This window comes from Canis lupus, chromosome 19, assembly GCF_048164855.1.
Source record: "Canis lupus baileyi chromosome 19, mCanLup2.hap1, whole genome shotgun sequence".
Taxonomy (NCBI): domain Eukaryota; kingdom Metazoa; phylum Chordata; class Mammalia; order Carnivora; family Canidae; genus Canis; species Canis lupus.
In genome coordinates, this window is record NC_132856.1 from 55,064,469 (window position 1) to 55,079,610 (window position 15,142).

Genomic DNA, 15,142 nt, shown 5'->3' on the forward strand with positions numbered 1-15,142 from the left:
TTCGTTTCCCAGAGTTAGCAGTCTTTACGTTCTGTCTCCCTTTCTGATATTTCCCACACATTTCTTCTCCCTTCCCTTATATTCCCTTTCACTATTATTTATATTCCTCAAATGAATGAGAACATATAATGTTTGTCCTTCTCCGACTGACTTACTTCACTCAGCATAATACCCTCCAGTTCCATCCACGTTGAAGCAAATGGTGGGTATTTGTCATTTCTAATAGCTGAGTAATATTCCATTGTATACATAAACCACATCTTCTTGTTAGTTGTTTTTAATCATAAGCATTGATACGAAGTCAGCTATGTATTTATGTGAGGAAAACCCAAAGTTCAGAATGATATGTATAGTATCCTATCATTTATGTAATAGAAGGTGAATGTGTAGGTATAGAATATTCTGGAAGGAAGCTCAATTCAAATGATAATGGTTGCTTAAGGTGGAAGAGAATCTGGAGACCTGGAGATCAGGGGATTACTTTTCATGTGTTCTCTATGGAGCCTGTTTCTCCCTCTGCCTGTGTCTCTGCCTCTCTCTCTCTCTTTCTCTCTCTCTCTCTCTGTGTCTCTCATGTCTCACGAATAAATAAATAAATCTTAAAAACTTTTTTTCTTATCATTGCATGTATTAACTCTTTTATACTTTTTGTATCAACTTTTTAAAAATAATTTTTAGAAAAAAATTATTTCAGATGGGATGGATGAGGGATTGGATACTGACAGGAAAACAAGCAAAGGACATCATATGGTTCCTGACAATAAAACCTAGACAGCTCCCCACAGGGAACCTGCTTCTCCCTCTGCCTATGTCTCTGCCTCTCTCTCTGTGTGTAAATAAATAAATAAAAATATTTATTTATTTTTTATTATTTTTTAATTGAAGTTTGATTTGCCATCATATAGTATAACACCCAGTGCTTATCCCATCAAGTGCCCTCCTCAGTGCCTGTTACCCAGGTACCCCATCCCCCACCCGCCTCCCCTTCCACCACCCTTTCTTTGTTTCTTGGAGCTAAAGTCTCTCATGGTTTGTCTCCCTCTCTAATTTTTCCTACTCAGTTCCCCTCCTTTCCCTTATAATCCCTTTCACTCTTTCTTATATTCCTCATATGAGTGAGACCATATGATGATTGTCCTTTTCCGACTGACATACTTCACTCAGCATAATACCCTCCAGTTCCATCCATGCCAAAGCAAACGGTACTTTAAAACAAAAAAACCTAGACAATGTCTGACTTTGCTAGATCTAATGAAGATTAGTTGAGGGGTGCCTGGGTGGCTCAGTTGGTTAAGTATCTGCCTTTGGCTCATGTCATGATCTTGGGGTTCTGGGATCAAGCCTGCATCAGGCTCCTTGCTTAGCAGGGAGTCTGCTTCTCCCTCTCCCATGTCCCTCCCCCCACTTGCTTGTACTTTCTATCTCTCTGTCAAATAATAAATAAATAAATAAATAAATAAATAAATAAATAAATAAAATCTTTTAAAAAAATTAGTTGATTGATCAAGAAACACAAATGGTCTATAAGAGTATGAAAATGTCTCACATCTGACTCCTAACTCTGGGAAACGAACTAGGGGTGGTGGAACGGGAGGTGGGCAGGGGGTGGGGGTGACTGGGTGACGGGCACTGAGTGGGGCACTTGATGGGATGAGCACTGGGTGTTATTCTATATGTTGGCAAATTGAACACCAATAAAAAATAAATTTATTAAAAAAAAGAAAATGTCTCACATCTGTAAGATTAAATAATACGTACAAAACTAAAATAATAAAATAGTATATTTAACCCATTAAATTAGCAAAAATGACACAACAAAAATGATAAATCCTGGTGTTGGCATAGCTGTTAAATAAATAAGCACTCTTGCAAATGGAAACAAATTTTCTGGAAAATAATTTGCGATATATACTAAAAGTGTGACAATCCAGCCTGCCATTTGACTTGGGCAGTTTCATGCCTACCATTATGAACAATCACAGGCATGGAAAAAGATCTATTAGGGTATTCAAGACTGCATTCTTTATAATAACCCTCCTCCCCCCAAGGAATCAGAAACAACTCGAATGTCCATGAATAAGGCATGATTTAAGTAAGTTGTGCTGTATTCTTACACTGAAATGCTTTACAAAAAAAAAAAAAAAGATATTGTCAAAGAATGTCTAGTTAAATTGAAAAATATCCATGCTATTAAGAGAAAATGGTTATAAAAATGAATGATTCTATTTTTGTAAATATCACATATAATTATGCACAGTAGATGAGTTAGAAAATGTACTAATAGTTTCAGTATAGGAAACAGTCTTCCTAGTAACTGTGTTGCTACTTCATAAACCAGATAAAGTGGACAATGTTAATATCCCCATGGTAAATAAGGATAAGGAAACAGTTTCAGAGAAGTTATGTAACTTGTCTGAGGTCACACAGCTTGTAAGTGTCAGACCTGGTGTTTGAGACCCCAGATCTAGACTCTGAGCTGTTCTGTCCTGGACACCAGGACCAGGCATACAAAAGGGACTCAGTGGATGTTTGTGGGAAGAATGAAGGAGACTGGGAAAGGAGAGAAAAGGAAGAAGGGTCTGCACCTGTTGTCTTTGAGCTTGGAGACTTCAGCGTTGACGCTGGAAAGCTTCTGCCTCAAGATACACAATGTCCAAGTTAGGAGGATGGAATTGATCTACAAAGTCAAGCAGAAAGGACTAAGAGATTGGAGATACACACGGACAATGGCCAGACCACCTGTAAGAGACCCATAGTCTTCAGTAACCACCCCAGGAAGCAGTTGACCCCAAACAACCAGCTCTTGAGTGGTAACTGATAGCCTCCCTAATTTCTGTCCTCACTTCCAACTTAGGACCGAAAGGAAAAAGCCAATAAGGAAAAAGCCAATATGCTGCCCTAAGCATTCACATTGAATGCGCTGCTTTGAGTTAGGCTGCCTATAGAATCCCGATGCATACAGCCTCTGATCAGGCCACACCAGAAGCCATCCCTGTTTTATCCCTATAAAGCCTTGCCACTCCTCTGACTGCTTTTGAGTCTCTGCAAAGTGCAAGTGATGGTGGTTGGCTCCCTTACTATAGCAATTAATAAGCCTTTCTGGTTCTTATTTGGGTGATTGCCCTGGGACCTCACAATGTGATCTTATTTGGAATTAGGGTCTTTACCAGAGGTGATCAAATTAAAATGAGGTCATTACAGTGGGCTCTAATTCCACATGACCTTATAAAACAGGGATATTTGATTGTGGTGATTATTTCACAATGTATACATATGTCAAAACACCAAGTTACACACCTTAAATATATACAATTTTTATTTGTCAGTTACACCTTAGTAAGGCTGAAAAAAAACCAACAACTCTAGGCTTCCCTTTGCTTCCATCCCACTGTTTTCTTTTCCTCCCTGACCATCAAATACTCTTTTTTTCCTCCAAAATAAAAATAAATAAATAAAAATCATTTTTGAGAACCTAAAAAAAATTTTTTTTTGCCTCCCTTTTTTCTCATTTAATTCTGATCCTCAGAAGACAATAATAAACCCATTCTTTCTGGAACACAAAGGACAGATAAGATTGTGGTCCCTTCCAGGGGATTTGCAATGTTGGCAAGAAAAAAAAATCAGAAGTCAAAGAAATTGACTCTAACTTGGAAATCTCAAGAACTGGGGATCAGAAGGGAGAATGTTTGAGAGGAATATGTGACCTTGGCTATCCACCTTCCATCGGATCCCTTGGGTCTCCTTATCACACTGTGCCAAGCAATTTGCTTACCACGATGATGGTACAGACTGGCCCCAGGAAACTCCAGATGAAACCTGTCTCCGTATTCAGCCAGCAGCTATGGAGAGAAACAGAAGTCAGTGCTTGTCTCAGAGTCTTGACCCTATAAGTTACTCACAACCCAACAAATGCACTAATGGAGGAGAGTATAGGGAGATGACCCTGAGACGAAAATTCTCATTATGAGACAGGCTACAGTTCAGTTTTCTCTGGGCCTCAGCAAGTCTTCTTTCAGATCTTCTTCCTGGGTAAATGTTCCTGGAGTATTAATTTGATGTCCTACATAGAGCTCATCCTCACTTCATAACTTTTGTAACCCTTCCTCTCTATTCAGACCTCCTCACTGGTACACTGGACATTCAGATCCCAGCTTAAATGTCACCTCCTCTGAAAAGCCACTTCTGACCATCCCTACCCGTGGTCCTTCTCTAGCAGAGCTTGCTGCTTTTCTTTTTTATTCCATCTATCAGTGTCATAAGTTATGGTGGTGTGTTTCCTTGCAAACTGTTCTTCTCTCTACCAGACTATAAGCTGTGTGAGAACTCAGACCTTGAACTTTTGTTCATCTCTGAATACCCAGCACTCAGGGCAAAGCCTGGTGTGGATGAAGTATTCTATAATTATTTCTTAAAAGAAATGAAGGGAGGAAAAGATGGAGGGAGGGAAGGAGGAATGGAGGGAGAGGAGGAAGAGACATGCATTGCTTCTTTCCATCATGTCTCTAGTAATTGGTTTTCACCATCTGACAACCATTCCACCATATTCAGTAACAGCATTCCAATATTCCCTTGTGAAAGTGTGCCTCCCCCAAAAGAGAAGGAAAATAATCAAGTTTGGCCAACCAGGCGTTCTTTCCCTGGAACAGGAGTCTCCAGGTAGTAGTAGATAAAAAGGTGGAAAATGCATGGAAAACCATTTCAGTAGATACTGGACTATTTCCTTATCAGCTTCTGCATCTCTGCATGGAGGCATCAGACTAAAAGCTCTAGAGAATTAGTTTTCTGAGAGCAGCCCTCAACCAATGGCTGCTGGGAGGGAAATGGTGAACAACTGGTGGGTTATTGGAGGTCCATGCCCTACACAGTTTCCCAGAGGTACCCACTGGGATGGAGCCTGTTACCTACAGCTGTACCTGCTCAGAAATGCACTCCATATTTCCAGTTCTTCCTCACTGCCTGGTGCTTCTTCCTAAGGTCATCTCAAATCCTTGTCAACACTACTCCCCTCTTCCAAAATTTTTTGTGGTTCTCACCACCTGGAAGGTATGCCCCAAATTCCATGCCCCTCCCCTAGATCCCCCTCTTTCAGCCCAATCCACCTGTTCTCCAAACACACCTTGAGCCCTCCCTTGGGAAGCTATTGCCCTCACCTACCGTCGCCACTCCCCTTCCTCTTTGCCTGTGTATATTTCAGTAGGGTTTTCAAGGCTCATTCAAATTCTATCTCCTCCAGGAAGCCTTCCATGAACTTTCCGACTCCCATGTGCTATTATCCTTCTCTGGTCTGTGTCAGTGCTTATATTACCCACACCAACATCAGACACTTCAATCATGGTAGCCTTGCACTGTTACCACCATCTCCTGACAAGACAGTCAGGTCTGAATTCAGTTTGGACACTTTCTAGCTATGTGGCCCAGGGCAAGTTCTGCAACTGTGCTGAGCCTCAGTCTCCTCTGGAGCTACCATTTATTAAGCTGTTACTTTAGGTACCACCATATGCAGCAGCTCAGGTTGTGTACTGCACAAATCCAGGGGACACTATTCATACTCCTAGTCCTTGCACTTAGGATTTCAGTTGAGAAGTACCAGAGATAATGCATGTTTGTAAAACTTGCAGGATTTAGGTTTGATAAGTGCTCACTTATTATGGATTCCTTTCCCTCACCTCTTATCTCATGACCTCACCTGAAATATAAAACATCAGTAGTAGGCAGGGAGGAAACCTGGATATTTAGTTCCCTAACCACAGCTCAGCAATGCCTCTAACACAGGGTGATGAGCACAGGCCCTGGGATTGGAAAGACCCAGATTCATGTCCTCACACAGCCCCTTTCTCATCGTAGTGGCAAGAAAGCCTGTCTTTCCTCATATCTAAATTAGAATAGCACCACTATCTCAGGGGTCATAGGATCATTGACATGACACAGTGAGTTACAGTCTCTGCACTAGCCGCATACTGTTTGTCCTGTCATTTACCTGATTTTCAAAGTTGATTCACTTTTTTTTTAACTTATACAATGGAATCACATCTATGATATCATGAGTTTGGTTGGTATGCTAGCAATTTTTTTCCCTAATGTCCTATAAGATAACTACGAAATTATTTTTAAGTTATACTCACCAACATACTACCCCAAATCCTCTCCCATGGAACCATGTGACAAACAAACGTTGCTTTCAAACAGACAATGGTGATGATGGTGATGATGATGATGATGATGATGATATGTATATTGTTTTATCCTATGCCAGACACTGGTCTAAATGTTTTGCAGATAATAACTCATTTAACCCTCACAACACTATGATGTAGGCATTGCTACATCAGCCCCTATTGTATGGACGAGGAAATGGAAGCATATAGAGGTTAAGCAACTCTCCCACAGCTAGGAGGTAGTGGAGCAAGGGTTCAAACCCAAGCAGGCTGGCTCCAGGATCCATGATTTTAAAGTTTACAACCAAGCTCATTGTTTACACCACCACCATTATCTATACTATGGTACAAATAGTGGCTCCTGGATTCACGCAGTGCACAACCCGTGCTACTACTATACATGGCAGCTCTGAGACCAACAAAACATAAAGAGCTCAATAAACGGTAGACACAATCATCACTACTGTTACTACTCTTCTTGTTGTTCATGTAATCAATTATCCTCATGAACCCTGGCAGCAGGCTCTTCAGGGAGAGAGGATATCACTTACCGATTATGCATTCCATAACCTTGTGGTTGAACACCAACAGAGACAGCCACCACTAGCCCTGGGATCCCATAGCCAAAGACACAGAGGTACCACATCTTGATGTGGCGGGAGCTGAAGTAATTCACCACCTTCAGGTTCCTGACCATGAGGAAGAGCATCACAGCCTCTATCAGCATCCAGAAGAAGCAGGCGAGGTAAAGGTAGTGCAGGAAGCCTGCAATGATGGCGCAGCCCATCTGGAGAGGAGAAGCATGCACACTCAGGATCCCCTACCCAAGAAGCAACAGTGGGGCACTACTTTGACTGGAGTTCCCGAACCACAGCCCATCCATTCATCCCACAAACCTTTACATAGAGGTATTTTCCCTACAGGTGCTACCATCCCTTGGGTAGGGGGATAAGTCATCCTGGTTTACCTGGGACCTGTTCTTCCCAGGACATGTGACTTTCAGTGTTAAAACGGAGAGAGTTTTGAGAAGAATGGTTAGTTGATTGAGTGTGGGGGGTCAGCACAGTGTAGCCATTAGAATGGCTGCCTGTTTTGTAAATGACGTTTCATTGGCACATGGCCACACCCATCTCTATATTTTCTTTGAAAAAAAAAATTTTTATTTATTTATTCATGAGAGATGCAGAGAGAGAGAAGTAGGCTCCCTGTGGGGAGTCCAATGCGGGACTCGATCACAGAACATCAGGATCCCGACCTGAGCCAAAGGCAGATGCTCAACCCCTGAGCCACCCAGGCATCCCCATCTTTATATTTTCTATGTCTGTTTTTGCAGTAAAACAGCAAAGCTGAGTGACTACAACAGAAACCCTAGGATCTGCAAAGCTAAAAATATGTATACCTGCCTCTTTAGAGAAAAAGTTGGCTCACTCCTGGTTAAATGATGGCAGTGACACATGCTACTAGCATTGAATTCTCCAACATTCCACAGTGAGGGAGGTGATTCTGCACAAAAATGATCACCCCAAGCAAAATGTCGCTAGTGCTCCTTTCGGAAAAATCCTAAGAACCTACTATGTTTCTGGTATAGTTAAAGGGGATAAATTGGCCAAAGTTCTTGCTCTCATGGGGCCCATAGTCTAGTGGGAAGGGTAGATATACTACAAGTAAAACACCAAATAATCAATATGGTTTCAAATACATGCTGGGTATGAAAGCAAAATAAACTGATAAGGGATAGAGTTTCTCAGCTGTAGCATATTGACATTCATAAAAATATTGCCAGATTATTTTCTGTCATGAGGGCTGTCCTGTACATTGTAGGGTGTTTGGCAGCATCCTTAGTGTCCACCGGATGCCAGAAGCACCCCCTCCCAGTGATGACCACCAATAATGTCTCTAGATATTGCCAAGTGTCCCCTAGGGGGCAGGATCCTCCAAAGTTAAGAACCAATGGCTTAAAGTATAATAGGAGAGATCGCCACAATATATAATATGATCAGGGAAATGATTTTAAACTGAGACCTATCACAAGAAGAAGTCAACCAGGTGAAGAACTGGGAATAAATATTATCAAAAGAGGGCATGGCACATACAAAGGTCCTGAGGTAGGAATTAGAGTAGAGGTTATTGAGTAGGAATGGGGGGGGGCTGATGTGGAAATGGTGGGGTTGGGTGAAGACACAGCCTGAGGGGTGTGAGACCTTGTTATGAATTTTGTCCACTCCAGTGAGGAAGAGAGCCTTGGCCAAGAAGAGGCACACGCAGAGGTGCAGGTGGAGGTAGGTATTGTGATTTTGAATGGAACGACACAGGATGAAGGTGGTGATGGCCAAGACGAGACACACCAGGGAGATGATCATGCCCACGTGGCTAATGATGTACAAGGAGAAGTCCATCTGTCAAGGAAAGAGATACACCACTCAGAGAGGGGCTGACATTCCTTCAGGCAGGAAAAAAAAAAAAAGAATTATCCAGTCTCCTGACCAGGGCAGAAAGGGCTCAGGAAACTTTTCTCCCTTTGACACTTGGAGTGAACTAGATATTGTCCATTATCAACCTCTGGAATCCATCAGCACCCATTCCCACCCCTGTCCTGTGCCACTCCTCATGTCGTACTAGAGCAAGATGTCTATAAAGGACATTTCCCAGAATCTTCTGGGGCTAGGGTTCTAGATGTCATTTAGGTTCTCCAATAAGATGTTTGCACAGTTTTGGAAGGTAGGATGCAGGCAGGTACCAGCTTTCTGCAGACAGGAGCAAGCTATGAGTGGGCTCCACATTCCAGCTTGCTCCTTTTTTGATTGCATGGATGTGGGGTGATCTGCCCCATAGATGTGGGTCAATTCCTGACCTCTGCATTACAGCTGCAGAGGGATGATCTTGAAGAGTTGGGGTGACCCAACTCGCAGCCCCTGACTTCAAATCCTCCGTCCCTCTCTGTGACTTTGCAAGCATCCCATTCCCTACCTGAAATACCTAGAATGGTTACCATTTCCTGGCCTGGACTAGGGCTGTTACACAGGCATTCAGAGATAGATGCCCCAACTTCTGGGAGTGGAAATGGCAAACTGAGTCCTTCACTTATTCACAATTATTTTTATTCACCATTAACTTCAATGTTTTGAATTCCTCTGTGTGTTAAAGATGTGCCAAGACGCCATCTCACAAGCTACTCCCTATGATCTTGTGACAGACATGGTGACTGAGAGAATGGACTACAGTTCTGCTAGGTCCGAGCTGTGTGAGCTTGGGCAAGACACTTCACTGCTGTGTCCCTCAGTTTCCTCATCTGTTAAAAGATATGAACAGTAATTGCCCAGTAGAGTTGTTGTAAGAGGATTCAGTGAAAATACTTCAAGTGCTCATGGCTGTGCAGGAAATATATTACATGTTCTGTATAGCCTTCCTCTCCACTGAATCTACCCACTCATCAAGGTTCATGTTCCAACCCCTCCCTGATTGATTGCTCTCACCAACACACTTCTGAATTCCTATAGCACAACTTCTTGTACCATTTACATGGTTTTGTGGAAAGACAGCTCTGGAGCCAGACTGTCCTGGGTTTGAGTCTCGTTTCCACCAGTTTAGTTTCCTAAGTAGGTGGATTGTGGAGCCTCAGCCTCCATCCTATAAAATAGCCTGAAAACACTTGACTTAAAATAAAGGGTTTAACACAGTAGGTACTCTGTAAATGGGATCTGTGGTTATTTTTCTCCCAGAGCATCTGCTTAGGGTCATTTCTCATTTTATATATCAATATCATGGCTTCTCAGCTAGATTCTGAATTCACCAAGGGCAAAAGTATCACACACTCCATCTGTCCCCCATGACTCCCTCCCACAACACCCAAGACCATGAGAAACACACAGTGGATGTTTACTTAGTATTTTCCCCCTTGCATTTGGGGAGCCAGAGTGCAGAGAATTGGTACTGACCGTGAGCTCCCCATAAGCCATGATGATGGCCAGATTCACCATTTGATTACAGCTGCAGACAGTATGCGTCTCAGAAGCTTCAAGGACCACACAGCCAGAAGACGTCCACCTACCACCCTCCACATTGGTGTCCCAGGAAACGCAGATAGGTCTCTCAAATTCCTGCTTAGGCTGAAAAAGGAAAGGCTCTGGTCATCCGAGACTCTCTTTCAAATGGATTCAGTATGACTGACTTCAAGAATCATTTGGGGCATGAAGATACAGGTATGTTTGGGAGGGAAATGCAATATTTCCATGCACAAGGATAGAGAGAAAGATCTCAGATACCAGGTCTGCCTCTACCACTGACTTGGTCATAGCCAAGGTAAATAAAGTCCTTGTGAATGTTCCTGCACCAACATCACTTAATCTGAGCCCAGTTTTGCCCGGTGATGGATGGAAGAATGCCACATAGGAATAGGAGAGCCCTTTCTTTTGAGGTAGATTTTGGGGATCGTCTTGAGTTGCAAGAAACTGTGGGAGCTTGCTGCCTTCATGAGTCCCTACCAGAAGTGAAAGTTAAGCCCACTGGAGGATGGAGCATTCTCAGCAGGTAGATGGGGGCTCAGCAGGGACCTCTTCACAAACCTCAATGTTCTCCAGTGTGTAAATGATAGGGTCAGAGAAGCCATCCTTCTTCTCACCAGTCATGATGCCTTGTACAACTCGAGAATTCATCTTCACCTTCCTCTGAGAGATGGCCGAGGGCATCTGTTGGTCTTGGAAGAAGCTCTCATCTAAAAAAGACTCCATACCCAAAAAGGAGACAAAAGCCACCCCAGTGGTCCCTGTGATTTCCCCCAAAGGCAAAAAAAAAAAGAAAGAAAAAAAAGGAGGGGAGAGGAAAGGAATAATTTGCTCAGTAGTGATTATAGATGATCCAACATGTACATATGCATACATGCTTTAATATCCTATGCATCTCTACCTCCACTGGCCTGCTCTGAGGATTGCCACACCAATGGAACCAGGAGACTCCTAGGTTGGTGACCCTCTCTAGAACCATTTAAAAAAAATCCTGAGGTGCTACCACCTGAGAAATGTTGGCTACAATTAAAAAAATAAGTTTGAATTTGTGCTTTTAAGGGACAAACTGAGCCATGGGGAGTAAGTTCTCCTCCCATATTTATGGTTATTCTTGTTGTATCTCTTTGGTGGGCTTCCCCTTTCAACATTGGTGGTCTTCAGGGACATCCCAGGCTTGCTCCCTGAGCACTCCCAATAGCAGATAGATTGGGGAGTGACTAACAACAGCCCCCAGACCAATCTGGCCATCGCCTCTTTGTATAAATAAAAGTTACTGCAACACAGCCACACCTGTTCACGTATAAACACCTTTGCACTGTGAGGAACTGTATTGCCCTCAATGCCTAAAATACTTACCAACCTGCCCCCTACAGGACAAGTTTGCCAGTCCCTGATACAGACAGCACTGTCCACTAGCAATATAACTTGATCCACATAAGTCATTTTAAATTTGCTAGTAGCCACATTTCAGAAAAGTCAAAAACAGGTAAAATTAATTTTAATTATATTTTAATTCAATACCTGCAAAATATTATCATTTCAACATACAATCAATATAAAATCTCATGTGAATGAGATTTTTCCACCCTTCATTTTTTGTACTAAGCCTTTGGAATCCGGTGTGTATTTTATACTCACAGCCCGGCCACATTTCAAGTGCTCAATAACAAAAGGTGGCCAAGTGGCTGCTGTGCTGGAAAGTGAAGTTCCTAATACTCCACTATTGTGAGAATATTTATTTAATATCTGACTTCCCCAGCAGATGGAAAACTTCCTGAGGGCCTGGGCCTCACCTGATCCCCTCATAAGTCTTGGCACCTTAGCGTTGAGTGATAAACATTTACTGACTGACTATACCATTACCACTCTCCTTGATTCCCAGAAGCAAGTCTATACCTGTGGATTTAGATTCTTCAATGGTGGAACACCCAATCTTCATCTCATCCCCTTTGGCTTTAAAGTGAAAGGTCATATTCTCTTCATTACATTCTTCCTTGATAATTTTGCTTTCAATTTCTAAAAGGAGATAGGGAGACTTTGCCTGAGGTCACTCAGAAAGTGAGTCCTGAATTCAGTTTCTGTCCAAAAACCTTATATGTACCCAGTTGCAAGCAAAGAATAAAAAGGCCAGTTCATCATGGGGAAGATCTTGAGCCCCCTGTTGAGTGACAAGAGGAAGGTAGCACTAAACTAATTAGAAACCCAGTTGGACCCATAGGAGAGAGCTCTCGCCCCATAGCAGGTGCATCAGGGAAACATGGCGTTGAGATAAACAGTGATGGAAAGCAACGGTCCTAACCCTCTGGCTACACCATGAAAGCTAGCAATGCTCCCCCCAAGCTTGGCCCTCTCTGGCTGACTTAGCCTGCTGTATTTTTGTCAATAGCACTATCTATATCTTGTACACTAGATGTTTGCTTATTGTGGGACTCGGATAGTTGTTGAATCAATGACACACTCCAAACCATACCTGGCAACACTCTTAACTCAATGTGAAGCACTCAGTAAATGGAAGATGTTGTTAATATCCTTGAACTGGCTTTTCTGTGAGTTCAGAGGTTTGAAACAGTTGGGGAAATGGGATATGGGAAAGCCATGGAGAATTGCATCGCCCAAGCCCCCCTCCCTCCATCAGCACCCAGGTGTAACCTTGCCATCTTACCTAATTGTTCTGTCTGAATAGTCTGACTGACATTTGCCGAGGGTTTCAGGAAAGCTGCCAGGGTGGTGCTTTTCACACTCTCCAGGACCACAGTGGCCAAAGCGGATGTCTCTTCTTTGGTGAAGTTGGATGTGGATGTTTGTTCGAGCACAGAGGCAAAGCTCTCGACCGTACTCTGCAAGGAAACGTGTTTGCACACTATGTACTCGCACCCTCTTCCCCTACCCCTGAAACAGCAGCTGTTCCCTCTCTTTCTCCCCGCTCCTACTCTCTCCCTCCCTCTCTCTTCCTCCTTCTCATTCTCTCTCTCTCTCTCTCTTCTTCCTCCCTCTCTCTCTCTCTCAAGAGAGTGGGTTCATAGTCTAGGCCAATGAAGAATTAAAAGGGCATCTATTCAGCTTCCTTTCCCTGATCCCCAAATCCCCCTGGGATGCAAAAACGGTATAGCTTTAAATCAGCACCTGTAATACTATTGCTTGCATATACCTCTGACCCAGTAATTTCCCCTCCTGGAATTAATCCTTCCAGAAATGCTTAAAAATTGTGTAAGGACCTTGTCCAGTGATATTTATTTCAGCATGGCTTATGATAGCAAGAAGTTAGAAAGTCTAAATGTCCAACAGATTGGCTAAATAAATGATGATGGAATCAAATTGTGGGATAGTATGCAGCTCATAATAAAAGAACGGTTATATATATCAGTTTTACTCAGTGAACTCCTTTCTTGACATTCAAATTCTGTTTTTTTAATTTAAATTCAGTTTGCCAACATACAGTATAACACCCAGTGCTCCTCCCATCAAGTGCCCTCCTCAGTGCCCCTCACCCAGCTACCACATTCCCCCACTTAGCTCCCCTTCTGCAACCCTTTGTTTCCCAGAGTTAGGAGTCTCTCATGGTTTGTCTCCCTCTCTAGTTTTTCCCACTTAGTTCCCCTCCTTTCCCTTATAATCCCTTTCACTATTTTTTATATTCCATGTAGGAGTGAAACTATATGATAATTGTCCTTCTCTGATTGGCTTATTTCACTCAGCATAATAAATCCTTTTTAAAAAATCATGAAAAGAATTTCAGGGAAAACTGGTGAGGGTACAACTTGAGAGATGTTCATTCTGGAGAAACAGGATGCATTGAATTCTGTAGCCATATCTCAAGTGCAAGTATGAGTTTGGGGTCCCTCCCCACCAACACAGAAAAATCTCAGGTGGAATCATCCTGCAAAAATGTGGTCCTCAATTTTATGGCTAAGGAGACCTCATTAAAACTCCCTTTGAAATGTGAAATCTATTTTCACCTGCAAACATTATTTTATTTCTTTGGGAAAGTAAAGAATCGATAGGCAAATTAAGACTTCATTGTGCTAACTTTCAATTTTGAAGGTTTTATGATCTTTGGCATAATCTGGAAAGTGGTGGTTGAAAGCGTTTAGAATAATTTGACACATTAGAGAAGCTAACTGATTATCCACGTGATTTCACTGCCAAAACAATTAGATGTGTGATAAATGTGTATTTAATATGAACCGTGTAAGAGAACACAGCTGCTGATAAATGGGTTTGAACATTTAAAAAATCTAAATTATTACATTTATACATTTTATTATTTGGACTTATATTCCCTTGAAGGCACAGCAACTTCACCTTTTAGGTTTGTAAATCTTTCTCAGTAGGTATTTGAAATTTGGAGGGAAATAAGAATATTTGTAAACATAGTCTAAAATGAGGGAATCTAACGAAATTTGTAAAAATGACTCATCACTTATGGAAATTTAATCTGAAAACCCTATTAGTGAATGTACACTTGATGAATAAATGTGTTATACCAATAAATTAATTTTAAGTCAAATTACAAATGAAAGTATTATTCTTATTTTAGTACAAAACCAACCAAATTTATTAATAAATTAACAACAGCTAAGTTGTTAAGTCTTAAAAAAAAACTAGGCTTAAAATCTACCATTGCAGGGGGATCCCTGAGTGGTGCAGCGGTTTAGCACCTACCTTTGGCCCAGGACGCGATCCTGGAGACCAGGGATCAAGTCCCACATCGGGCTCCCTGCATGGAGCCTGCTTCTCCCTCTGCCTGTATCTCTGCCTCTCTCTCTCTCTCCCTATCATGAATAAATAAAATCTTTAAAAAAAATCTACCATTGCAATCAACAAGTAATCCCAGCTTTAGATATTTATCATGGAGGAATGAAAAATTTGGGACACATACCCCAGATAGACATGCAGACCCACAAACACTATGTGAATGTTTATAGCAGCTCTACTGATAATTGCCCAAAGTTGAGATGGGGCCAGGAGAAAGGGGAGATGGTTAAG

At 42.1% G+C, this 15,142-nt stretch overlaps 1 protein-coding gene across 2 annotated transcripts in view; it reads right to left on the reverse strand.

The window, feature by feature from the left end:
• Positions 1-15,142, reverse strand: part of ADGRE1 (adhesion G protein-coupled receptor E1) — a 61,915-nt gene that overhangs the window by 4,578 nt on the left and 42,195 nt on the right. For both annotated transcript variants that reach the window (XM_072787551.1, XM_072787552.1), the window contains 8 exons: positions 12,819-12,993; positions 12,053-12,172; positions 10,718-10,917; positions 10,091-10,261; positions 8,357-8,551; positions 6,707-6,942; positions 3,773-3,839; positions 2,586-2,677 (listed from right to left, as the gene is read on the reverse strand). In XM_072787551.1, the coding sequence (XP_072643652.1) occupies positions 2,586-2,677; positions 3,773-3,839; positions 6,707-6,942; positions 8,357-8,551; positions 10,091-10,261; positions 10,718-10,917; positions 12,053-12,172; positions 12,819-12,993 (1,256 nt within the window). The remainder of the gene's footprint in view (positions 1-2,585; positions 2,678-3,772; positions 3,840-6,706; positions 6,943-8,356; positions 8,552-10,090; positions 10,262-10,717; positions 10,918-12,052; positions 12,173-12,818; positions 12,994-15,142) is intronic.